Source organism: Gadus morhua, chromosome 6, assembly GCF_902167405.1.
Source record: "Gadus morhua chromosome 6, gadMor3.0, whole genome shotgun sequence".
NCBI classification, from domain to species: Eukaryota; Metazoa; Chordata; class Actinopteri; order Gadiformes; family Gadidae; genus Gadus; species Gadus morhua.
Window position 1 is genome coordinate 17,137,717 of NC_044053.1, and position 12,604 is coordinate 17,150,320.

General features: G+C 41.0%; 2 protein-coding genes across 4 annotated transcripts; one reads left to right on the forward strand and one right to left on the reverse strand.

The window, feature by feature from the left end:
* Window positions 1-1,302: 1,302 nt before the first annotated feature.
* Window positions 1,303-9,457, forward strand: mier3b (mesoderm induction early response 1, family member 3 b). 3 transcript variants are annotated; one of them, XM_030359741.1, is made up of 14 exons: window positions 1,303-1,330; window positions 2,112-2,136; window positions 2,406-2,551; window positions 2,848-2,970; window positions 3,087-3,210; window positions 3,394-3,464; window positions 3,601-3,673; window positions 3,983-4,131; window positions 4,260-4,341; window positions 4,621-4,715; window positions 4,823-4,950; window positions 5,277-5,378; window positions 5,526-5,683; window positions 6,057-9,457. In XM_030359741.1, the coding sequence occupies exons 1-14, from the start codon at window positions 1,322-1,324 to the stop codon at window positions 6,527-6,529; spliced, it is 1,758 nt and encodes a 585-aa protein (XP_030215601.1). In that variant the 5' UTR covers window positions 1,303-1,321; the 3' UTR covers window positions 6,530-9,457. The 3 variants fall into 3 exon arrangements, with proteins under 3 accessions (XP_030215601.1, XP_030215603.1, XP_030215602.1); XM_030359742.1 differs by lacking the exon at window positions 1,303-1,330 and adding an exon at window positions 1,362-1,600; XM_030359743.1 differs by lacking the exon at window positions 5,277-5,378.
* elac1 (elaC ribonuclease Z 1) lies at window positions 9,316-11,968 on the reverse strand. Its single transcript, XM_030359745.1, has 5 exons — window positions 11,697-11,968; window positions 11,333-11,539; window positions 10,930-10,988; window positions 10,565-10,775; window positions 9,316-10,240 (listed from the first exon to the last, which is right to left on the reverse strand). The coding sequence occupies exons 1-5, from the start codon at window positions 11,851-11,853 to the stop codon at window positions 9,768-9,770; spliced, it is 1,107 nt and encodes a 368-aa protein (XP_030215605.1). The 5' UTR covers window positions 11,854-11,968; the 3' UTR covers window positions 9,316-9,767.
* Window positions 11,969-12,604: the final 636 nt, after the last annotated feature.

A 12,604-nucleotide genomic window follows, 5' to 3' on the forward strand; every position in this document is an offset into this window, starting at 1 on the left:
AAATACATTTACTGAAAAACATCTATTGCTCATGCTACACTGTCATTTTGAGCATCATCATCGTCATATCCTCATTACAAACATGACATAATATCAATGTAAACATCGAAAAGTATCCTTACTGCAATCATGGTGCAAAAATAACCAAACTGACCAAACTCGGTCCCTTCAACAAACATTAAAGTTCATATCTTTACGTGGGAACAACTGTGCCAAATGAGGATTGGACACCATAGCGTTTGAAGGTGAACAGTACTTAATGAAGCTCACCCATTCACATTGTTGTTGTTTGTCTCTGTTCGCTGTTTCTTACTCATCTAATTGAACTTCCGGTTGGCAGTGCCCAGAGAAGCACAGAGTGGGCGTACGCCTGTGAAGAGAGGCATTTCATTTGTAATCCAGCAATATATTCTTCCTCTCTTTTTGACGATAACGGGGTTGTCAACCTGAGCCCTTTTCTATTCGGCAAAACTCTTCCGGCTGATCATTATTTGTCCAAATAACAAAATTAAAAAGATGGAAAGGGATACTTCCAGTTTAATTTCTTACCCTTATTAGTTTATACTTAAACATACATACCGTATTTATTGGCATCTAAAATATTTTAGGTATTACTGATGAAATACAATAGGCCTTCTGTAACCAATTCCTTTTATTATTAATAATAGTGAGTGTTGCAGAAGAAGGCAGGACGAGGGGTAGTGTGGGTGATATATTGATTACATTGTTATTCGTCCAATTTAGTATTGTACTTCTATAACAATGTCCAAGTAAATTGGAAGGTGTAATACAGGGGCGTTGTTTGCCCCCTATTGGTCATTCTCTTGGGGTGTTTTGAAAATGAGGCATAATCTGACATTTTAAAGGTACCTTTTAAATCCATGCACAGTGGTTCTGAAATTGCTGAACAAATCGAATTGTTTAATTAAATAGATTAAGAGACGATAAATTATTCTAAAGTAAGCGTGACGAAAAGCTGTAAAACATATTAAGACATGATGATCATGTTTATGTTATGTGTGAATGAATATGCAATTAACAAAGCAACTTGTGCTGAAACAAGACGTGCTAGATTACATAAATGCAATACTTTTGCTATGCAGACTACTTGTTTCATGACAATCGATCTAAAATATGTTAGAACAACAAAATGACAAATTATTATAGGTTAGATCTATACATTTACAATTTGAAAGGCCTCACGACTCATAATGTTACCTGGAGCTGTGATTGGCTGAGAGTGGTACCTGGAGCTGTGATTGGCTGAGAGCCGTTATCCGGGTACTGGGCTGGAACGAGCCCATTAGCTAAAGGTACCAATATGGCGGAGGTAAGAGGGAAAACAGGGGAGAAGCAGTGTATTTTAAATCGATATTTTTTAAATGTACATGTTAGATTTTGGACTTGTATTGCATCGACTGGATGATTAATGTATTTTTCTTGCTATATAGAATATTTTGTATAAAAATGGTGGTGTTTGTGGGTCTAAAATACGATTGAATATATAGATTGATCCACTACTACCAGGCCGCTGCGCCTCCGCTCTCAGCTGGTACAGCGACCGTGGAAATTGATACGTCAATTTAATGTTAGCCCGCTGGTAAAGGCAATATTGTCGTGTTTCTAATGAATGGAATTGTGTATTTTTCTGTCTGGTTTAAACGTATCAAAATATAATTCGAAACCTTGAATAACACAAGCGATCAAAGAAGCGCGTAAAATACATTTAGTGTTTACATTTTTCGAGGCATAGCGCTACTATGGACATATTAGCCTGATCGCTAGCTTAAGGTTGGAAACCGAATCTTAATAATTTGTATATTTAGTCGAACATCTAACCTCTTCTACATGCTGTCGCAACAATAGCTTTTAACCATGTCGCAGCTTTTATTGCAATGTTAAGCCCGGTGTGTATCTAGCGGTATGGCTAACGATGGCTACCTATTCCAGGTAATGTTAGCGGTAAAATATTTTTTTCAGTGTCGAGCTATGGTCGCTGAACGTAATACGAACCATTAACTGTACCGATATACTATGCCGAATGCTCTGAAAGCACTATGTCCAATGTTATAAACTCAAGTCCTAACTGTGCTATGGCTCCTTTTCTGTAGGCTTCCTTTGGGAGTTCGAGTCCAGGTAAGAAACATTTTGAAAATGGAGCCAAACGGCACGGCTTTGGGCTGTACTGCTAAACATACTCTTTCACCCTTGTAGGGTTATGGGGTTTGCATGAAACAATCGATCATGCTATGCTCCAAAATGTATTCAATTTAGTCCTAAATTAACACTTTGCTAACCCTGGATTTATGTTGGCACTAGTAATTACTACTGGTGGAATTGTGACCTGTAAAGTAGGGGTGACTATTTGTGAAGAGAAATAAGATGCCTATGATTTGTCCCCTCAGTTGGCTCTTTATCATCAGAAGACCATGACTTTGACCCCACGGCAGAGATGTTGGTTCATGAGTACGATGATGAGAGGACCTTAGAGGAGGAAGAGTCGCTGGAAGGAGAGCGGAACTTCAATTCTGAAATTGCAGATTTGGAGAAGGTATGAATGAATGCAAAGTTAATGACGTGACTTAAGAATTGGATGTATGCATTTTGTGATGTATCCACAAGGATTTGTTTGACTCATAGGGTATATGATAAACGCTGCCGTGTCTATGTATGGATAATGGCAACACGCGGCATATCTTGTTCTAGATGACGTAGACTAAAAAGCTAAACATTATGTTTACGAGAAAATAAAGTTGGTGTTTAAGTGCATCTCTTCAATAGAGATTATAACAGTAAATGGAAGCCTTGTTAAATATGTGCTCTGTTTACATTCCCTTGTTAAAACAGGAGGGTAATATGCCTTTGGAGGAGCTGCTGGCCATCTACCGCTATGAGGGGTCAGCAGGCTCCAGTATAGACAGCTCCTCTGGTGACCTGACAGACGAGCTACCAGATATGACGCTCGATAAGGTAACTGGCTAACTGTAAAGCAGTTTCACAATCATGTCCAGTCCTATTCATTAAAACTGCAGCAATAGATGAAATACTCTCATAATAAATGACTTCTGTGTTTTTTGTGTGTTCAGGAGGAGATCGCTAAAGACCTGCTGTCGGGTGATTATGAGGAGGAGACCCAGTCTTCAGCCGATGATCTAACTCCTTCGGTCACATCCCACGAGGCCACAGACTTCTTCCCCAGAACCCTCCGATGTAAGTTAACTAGCGTTTTGGTTCTCAAAGTGAGATTTTCACAATAAGAGTCTAAATATAAGCACCCAGCAAGGTGGTGCTGAGTTGTTTTATTCAGCATGATATAGCTGTCAGTCCAGTAGTTGCTCTATGTGTTCTTTATGAAAGAGTAGCTATTGACAAGTTGTTTATTGTCTTTCTCAGCGAATGCGATGGACGGCGATAAGGAATCTGAGTGTGATGAAGATGGCCCCAGTCCAGAGGACTCGAGAAAGGTAAACATGATTTCTGCATTTGAAAAAAGAGAAATGTTACTCTTGCATATATATCCTTTGACTTGTTGGATGTAAAGAAACTAATCATAATTATAAGTTCATATTTGTAATAATATAATTATGCTTTTGATTATAGGAAATCATGGTGGGGAGTCAGTATCAAGCTGATGTCCCAGCCTGTATCTGTCACTATGAAGATGGAGAGAAAGGTAATCCGTCCCATTGCACTATTAAACCACTATACTACAACTTGAGCCCATTCCTGTCTAATGTCCCCCTAACCAGTTAAAGACTAAAACAAAAGATTTGCAACTTCCGAGTGGAAAACAGGCTGTTGACGAGAGACTAAATGTAAAGGGACAAGAAGGGGAGTGTATTGATGCTTCATCTTTTTAAATGGCCGGCTACCAATATCATTTGTTGGGCCAGAGGGGAGAGGAAGAGTTTTGTTTGGTGCTGGCTTTAAAGAACACACAGGGTATACAAGGCTAAATCTCATTGCCGAGTTGTCTCAACAGTTTATGAAGACGACGACGAGCTGCTCTGGAGTCCAAACATGCTGGCAGAAAACAAGGTTAGGGCGTTTCTGGTGGACGTCTTGTCACGGATTGCTGAGGAAAAGACGGGATGTGACAAACCAGGGCTGTCGGTCCGGGACGACGAGAAGGTCAGCCTCACAGTTTTCTCTCGTCTTTTAAACCAAAAAAAGTGTATTGCCTTGGACACGACCAATACTCAAATGGCCTGTCTAATACTGTGTGTAATGTTTTATTGTGAATTCTCTTTTCCCTACAGGCGTTATTTGAACTTTTAAACTGCAAATTTAACCCTCATGAAGCACTAGAACGATATTGCAGTCACGTTAAATCCACAATGGGTAAGCGTTAGAAACATTATTATTGCCTTGAACTTAAGATCCTGTTACAAATCAAATGTTATGTCAATTCACTTGTAAAGATGTATTATGTTTGTTACAAAGCTTTACATTACATGGATACATTAATAAATGGCTCATGGAATACAGAAGTAAAATCAAGTTTTTCATATAGTCTTATCATTGTTAGTGATGGTGTCCTTGGTTAAGTCATTTGTAAATCACACCAATACGCTCAACATATCCGATAAGCTTATATCACGTCTCTGTATTTCATTATAGATGAATCCCCTCCCTGGACAGAAGAGGAGTGCCGAAGTTTTGAACACGCTCTACAGATGTACGACAAAAACTTTCACCTCATACAGAAGCACAAGGTGACCTTTTGCTCCGTTCCCTGCCCCTGGGATCCCTTAGTGGATTCATCCACACTGTGTGGGATTGAACATGTTTTCTAAATGTCCTTTTGCTCTGGTTTTCCAAGGTGCCGACGCGGTCGGTAGCACAGTGTGTGGCGTTCTACTACATGTGGAAGAAGTCGGAGCGGTTTGACTTTTTTGTGCAGCAGAACCGATTCGGGAAGAAAAAGTATAACAGCTATCCTGGTGTAACGTAAGTAACAAAGAGTGAGGAAAGCCTCTCAAATTTCACGTTTCAAAAGTTAGACTGTTTTTCAAGCTAGAGTGGTCTGACTATCTAGATAAGATTTAAAAAAAAATTATAACTGTTGGTTTAGCTGCCGGTCGTTGAATGTTGAGATTGAACTTGAATATTCAGAACCGAACATAACAGAATTAATTAAATGTATTTATTTTGATTATTGCCCACATCAGATTATATGGGAGGGTCTGTAGAGCTTATTTGGCCTCCCACAAATTTATGTTGGATGGATTTCGAAGGAGGATACAAAAATCTTATGCTGTTATTTGGCGTTATAGCGCCACCCCAAAGATCTCAACGCCTCGAATATCATCCCAGCACCCACTTTCCTTGCGCCACCAGAAAACACATTGTTCCCCCATGTGGGGCGAATGCAGAAGGTTTGTGAATTCTTAGCGGTGTCAGAGTCGTATTGCACACTTCCCTGTGTTGGAGAACGCATCTCCATCGTACTATCTAAACGGACCCTTTTATTCTTGAAGGCTTGACTCCCAGTGGGCCGGTCCTGACCTGTGTCTGTCTTCCAGGGACTTGATGGACAGGCTGGTGGACGAGGCGGAGGGCCTGGCCGTGGAGAGCTCCTCCTCCGTGGCGTCTGGGGGAGGCGGAGGCGGGGGAAGGATGGAGCAGGCGACTGACCAGCAGCTCAGCCTGCTCAACTCCATCACCGCCAGCGACCTCACCGGTGAGTGGACCGCCTCCTCCCTCTCGGGGCGGGCGTCAACACGGGGGCCCCTAGCAGGTTTAGCAAGAGCCTAAAGTGGGAGTTAATTTGGTTTGTGAAGATGGATGGATTGATCAAGATATATCTCGTTTTTGTTCATAATCTAATACTAGGTACATTTTTCAATTCGAATGAACTACTTCAGATATTTTTGTTGGTTTTTCCCCCGTCTGTTGAAAGGACGGATTACACGGTCCCGCTATTTTTTTTTTACATGTATAATATTAGTCAACCTCATATTTGTACATTTTAACTCGCTATAGAAAGATATTATTTAGCTAGCATACCAGCCAGCCGGCGCCCCTGTGTTGACCCTGAGTCGTGTGCTCTGCAGCCTTGAGCAACAGCGTGGCCACGGTGTGCAGTCCCGCAGAGGGCGGGGGCTGCATGGACGGCTACGGCCTTCCCCCCCTGGAGGGCCTCCATCGGGGATCCCTGAGCCACGACGAGCCCATGGGCTTCTCGGCCACCGGCGGCGACCCCGGTCGCCTGGACATGCTGGACGCCGGCTTCTACCACTCGGACCACCTGGGCGGGGGGTGCGGGGGCAAGGACTGTGAGCGGCCCTCCAAGAGACTCAAGATGGCGTTGCCCGACTCCTACATCGGCGACGTCTCGGTGGGTAACCTCGGTGTGGACTTTGAGGCGCGGCGCACCACGACGCACCACCGCCGCATCACGGGCGCTAAAATGGCGGTCTCCGTCACAGACTTCGGGAGCTTGGCCGGCAGCGGCGAGCCCAACGGCTTTCTGGGGGCGCACGCGCGACACCACACACAGCACAGCGCCGCACTGCAGTCAGAGTGATCGTCCTCGGCCACGCCCCCCCTTCCAACCCTTTTAAAAACCAACCTCTCACTTGTACATAAGACTCGACCCACTGGAGACTCGGATTTGTTTAAATTCTATTATATAAATATATATACATATATCTATATATATGTAAATGAATATACTTTGTTTGTTCTTTTTGTGTAATATGACATCAGTGATGTCTATCATATAGTACTAAAATCTTGATTTTCTCTCAAGAGTTTATATAGCCATTTATTTTATTTGTTTTGGTGGACCTGAGGTGTGTGTGTGTGTGTGTGTGTGTGTGTGTGTGTGCGCGCGCGCGTGTGTGTTTGTGTGTGAACGTCCATGTACATTGGGCCCCAGAGGCTGCAGTTTGAGGAGCGTTGTGTATCTTCCTCCTTCCCCTCACACATCCACACGTAATCCTGCCATTGTATTCAGCTGCCAAAAACAGCCTATGTTTCAGCCTATATTAATCGTTTTCATTTGCATACGCTTAATAGTGTTTTGTGTTTATTTTTTGAATCGGTACATTTGTTAATTCAGTGTTTTGGTTTACAGGTTCTTTGATTGAAGCCCGGTTGGATTCATTTGTATTGTTTGGTTTGTTTTTACCTTTCACGGTTAGCCTGGCTTTAAGTGAAAGGCATCCTTAACTTAGCACGGAGACCTAGACGGTCACAGGAAGAAGCACTTAAGTTGCTACGGTCTCCTGTCTGAGCGGTCTGTTACTTTTTACTATTTTGTTCTCCTCTCCTGTGGAAGCTTGTTTCATAGTTTGTTTGTCATTTCAGTTTAACAATCCAAAGTTGCCAAAAGGAATCGTGTTCTAGGAATCCCAATTGACCTTTAATGCTCTCCTTCGATAGATCTTTGATTTATTTAAGAAATGTATTAATTCCATATATTCACTAACCTGGGTGGCTGTACAGCACTTGTTTACAGTAACATTACAGGAATCCTTTTTATTTTTCATAGTAAGGTAGCAATCATTACACTTCTAAAGCATAACAGAGGCAATATGAAAATAGAAGTTACCAGAAAGCATTATGGTCGTTCTAGTTAATTTTTCTAGCTTTAATTTGACGGAAAAAAGTAGGCGCAATGTTAATCCAAAGTCAATTAATTTAATTTTTTATTATTGACAGTTCTAATAATGCTTTATTTTCTTTTGTAAGTAGCGCCGGTTATAAACCACTTTGGCAGTTTGCATTTACCTGCTATCAGTATTATTTCTTCATTATAAGCCACTCTTGGGTTTTTGAATCTCTGCACTGTTAGAGAGTATGCTTTTGCATTGTTTTGTTATTTTTGTTTTGTGTCCAGTCGGCATCTTGTAGCAGAAATGAAGCTATTTTCTCATAGACTGAATCAAGCAGTTGTAAGGTGAAGTAGTTTTGTCAGTTGAATGGATGCAGTAGTAGTGTTAATTTATCTATGCATTGTGATATAAGTAGTTTGTTTCAGGGGTACATTGTGCTGAATGTTTCTTCATGTCCATAAATCTGCAGTTTAATCCACAATTTTGTGTGTACAGACAGGATTCTTGCCTATATGAACCATCATTAGTTTGTGAAATCAGAATTAGTAAAACTTAATGTCCAGCATCATAGGAGACATTCACTTGTCTTTCTTGTAAATTGATTAGCAAATAGCCTTTAAAGTCTATTACCTGACCTCTTAACACTTGTGAATCAGTGCTGAAAAACAAAGCTTGTAATTTAATTTTGTCAAAAGGCAATAATTTGTAGATATGTACAGATTTATTTAGTCTCTCCCCAATTGAACATAGTTTTGTTCGTTTTTTGGATTTATTTTAGATCTTCCATTTTAGAAAGAATTTACACCCAGATACCAAGAGACTGCTTAACCACGCATGACCGCTGTCTTCTCTTCCCAATTCTGAAGTAACTGCTACACTGATTATCATTGGTATTATTACTCAATGTTGCATTTTCTTTGTGTTAATCTTTTAAGTCATGTGTAAAAGACTCATCTTCCCTTTTTGAAACGAAAAGAAAAAACAGTAAAGTGTCTCAGTTTAGCCTCGATGGTTTAGGGATGGCTGTAGCCGCTGTCTGTGGAGAGCTAGTTTCTCTTTGAAAAATGCAATGTGCAGTAAAATGCAGTAGATCCTAGGGCTGCTCGATTATGGGAAAAAATCATAATCACGATTACTTTGGTCAACATTGAAATCACGATTATTCAAACGATTATTTTTGAGTTTAAAAACATGTATTTATTCAGCATGTCACCGAATTCTTTTCTTGTAACAGAACTTTCGCCTTAAAATACACAAAATGATCAAAAATGTAATGTTCCAATCTAAAATGATAAACAGATATTTGATTATGTTAATTTTGTGATCGTTTTGACGCTGAAATCGAAATCGTGATCAAAATTCGGTTAATCGCCCAGCCCTAGTAGATCCTCTCGGCTCTTCTAGCGTTAGCAGTGCAGTGATAATTTATTTTGCCTGTCCTTTTTGTACAAATACAGACAAACTGTCCGAATGTAAAGGCCATTGACTTAAAAGTAGGCTATTTTTTATTTTACCACCCATCTCGAAAAATGTGACCTTTTATTGATAACTGGTATCGGAATTGTGTGTGTACGCAAGCACTAACACATTTTTGTTTTTGGAGTTAAACAAGGAAAAGGTATAGCAGTTGTGGTTCTAAGAATACATTTAAGTCCTTTGGTGATAAAGAAAAATACCTTTTTTGTGAATAAAAAACTACAAAACTTATAATGTATATCCAGAAATATAGACAATCAAAACATTCACTATCAGAAAATGTTCAAAAATCTATCTTTATTGTTTATAAAAAAATTGTACATAGACATGTTTTTTTCTTTTGTTAAACATTATTTTGTATTTTCTGTTGTACTTTAATAACTTGTGTACAGATCCAGAAATAAAGCTCTGGAAAAGGTTCTGTTCTTGCTTTACTCATTAAACCGCTGCAATGATGAGCTATATCTGCATAGAAACTGACATGACAAATATTACAATTATTGTTAATAATTGTAATAACATAACCCCCACAGAATCATGCTATGATGCTGTGTGTTTCAATGTCATGCAATCCGTTAATGGGGTACCTTAGGGATAACCTTTTTAAAGGGCGATTACAAGTATATTGTCATTGGTTTGTCTACATCTTTAAGTTAACTTCTGAAAAGGGTGGCCTTTTAGCAATCTGGAATCATAAATGCATATAAAGTGCAAATATAATATTGAAAACTACCTTTTTAGGGGTATTGCCAGAGTAAGGAAATCCTCAGCCAGAGTAACATCTACACCACTACCTTGGAGGGCGTCTTCAGCCTGTCTTTTGAGCAGGAGAATGTCATCGTCATCCCCTTCCTTCTGCAGGGCACAAGGCTTGTACCTTTGACTGAAATGATACAAAACCAGCTTTTGCGCAACGCAAGCCAAGGCTACTGCGGCAGCCATCTTTGGGGTGCTGTGCCCGTGTTCCACTGCTTTTTCCTGCTGCTCATCTGCAAGTGTGGCTTCGTGCACTAAAATGTCTGCTCTGTGGCATGCCTTCAGCGGTCCATCTCCAACAATGGCACTGCAGTCCCCTAAAATACAGATTTTCCTCCCTGGAATAGCTTCTTCCATGACTTCCCCAGACAGTAGCACACGACCGTTCTCCAGGGTCACGGGTTCCCCAGCCTTCAGACGGCCATACTGGGGTCCGGGGTTGAGGCCTAGAGCGTTAAGGATTATTCACGTTACAAGCAGCGCTGCACAGACCGTGTCACTGTTAGTTATGTCATCATTTTGGTCCACTGTACCGCTAGGTTCTGAAAAATCATACATTTTTTACTTGTGTCAACATTAACAGATCCAAGTCCAGGCCCTGCTGTGTTTGGATGGTATGTGTATGTGAAATTCTCTTTGATGCACTGTTATTGAGATAAATAGTAGTACTCAGCCATGCACTTAGCCAAGCAAACGTCAACTTGTCCCTCACATTAGAATAACAATCGATAGAAAATGCATTAAACGTCATCAAAAAAAAGCTGCTTTACCTAACTCTTTCAACAGCTCTGTGTTGAGTCTGCCAGGTCGGTCATGCTCCTGAACGCAGAAGCCAAAGGAGGGTACGCGGTGGAACAACCTGAAGGCCTTCACCACAAACCTCTTGTCTTGAAAAAGCATGTAGCAGTCGGTGGACACGTCCAGGGAGACGCGCCTCCCCAGCTGCTCTTGAGGATGCAGCGCACCAGACTCTGAAGTCATCTTCAAAGACGGGAAACATCGAGGAAAAACTCAGAAGCAGGTGGCATGCTAGTTTATTATGGGATGAAGTGCATCTCAATTTACTTTAAATCTTATTTTGTGTTGTTTACAGGTTGCACATTGTAACATTTATATTTCAAAATGTGACACAAACCTCAAAGCTCAGCTGACCTTCGGGTGGACTCTGGTCAGGCAGAGTTTCAAGCTCATGAACTACATTCAAAGAAAGTATCACAGTAAACATACACCTTAATCAGATCACCATAACGTTAAATATAAAATACTTAAGAGATAGTAGTAGTTTGATATTCTTAATAATAGGCTTCATATGATTTTTCGGGAAAATCATAAGATTCTGTTTTTAAGGGTACATCAGGTGTTTTATATTAGCCCACATGGTTTGTTTTGTGAAGATCTGCTTCAAGGGACTATTGAACAAAATGAATGTTTACTGACATTTACTTCTACTACTGCAGTATTTTCTCCCAGTATCACTATTAGACGGGCACGGGAAAGATTATAGATGCAACGGGTGTGTATTGATATTTGGTACCTGCCTGCATAAGGGAAGATGAGTTGTGAGCCCGTGAGACCCAGAGTCACCCTGAGGTACTTCCTGAGGCCCGTGGGGCCATAGATATCCAAGCAGGGAAGAGCCTGAGTGGGGTTAGGGTTTGTCTGTAGGCTCACAGTGCACAGGAGACCGGGTAAACCAAATAGGTGGTCCCCGTGCAAATGTGAGATGAAAACTTTGGTGATGCGACCTGGAGAAGTACAACGTTGTATTGTTAGTGTACACATGTTTTCAGTGATCAATGCTTCAGAAGCGAAACTTTCGGGACTTGGAGCCCTAGCGACATGATCAAATTGATCAAACAGAAATTGCAAGATTTCTTGACCTAAAGTACTAACGTTACTCACTTGCTCTTAGTTGACTTTTCATGAGTTGGGTTTGAGTTCCTTCACCACAGTCAAACAGCCAACATTCTCCTTCCGTCCTGAGAACTAGCGCTGAGGCACCGCGATGGGGGGACGGATATGCAGATCCAGTCCCCAAGAAAGTCAGATCCATTGTCATGGTTTACAGAAATGATATACAAATACAAATACAATCGGACATTTTCATCAACCAGCAACAACGGGGTTGCTGTAGTAGGTAACCAATCACGTTGCTGTGACGTCATCTACAGGCGACGTGCTGACAGACCGAGGGAGATGCGGGCGACGCGACGTCATCCCATCCACGCGTCATACCTTCTTCAATAGGTCCAGGCTCTGGGTCTAGGCTTTACACACGGTGGAAATTGACAGACGTTGTAACGTCTGTTGGCATGACTTATTTGCTCAGTTTAAACGTTGTGTACTGGTAAACCAGCTCTAGATAAGGGCAAGTGTTGCCTTCCATACAGTGAGTGGGAATACTGCATTTGCTTCTCATACTTAAAACTAAAGCAAAAGGATAATACGTGATAGGCATCAAGGAAATAAAGGGATGCAAACATGAAACTGATCCAACTAGGTTCTGTTTAGTTCTTACTGTTTTTTTATCGGATAAAAAAACCCCTGCGCTGAAGAACTTATAGATTCCCAACCGGCTGTTTCCCGAGTGCACATGAACGGTCGCTGTCGGGAACACGAGCGTCATCGCTGGCGAGCCGGGAATATTTAATTGAAATGCAAATACACTCCATATATACCAAAGCTAATGAGACGATGAACTAGGATATAAGCTTAACTGTTAGCAAATACATCTTAGTGAACCTTCTAGTTCTCATATTCAGAACATAAATGTCATCCATAACGTTTAAATTACATTTTTATTTTACTTT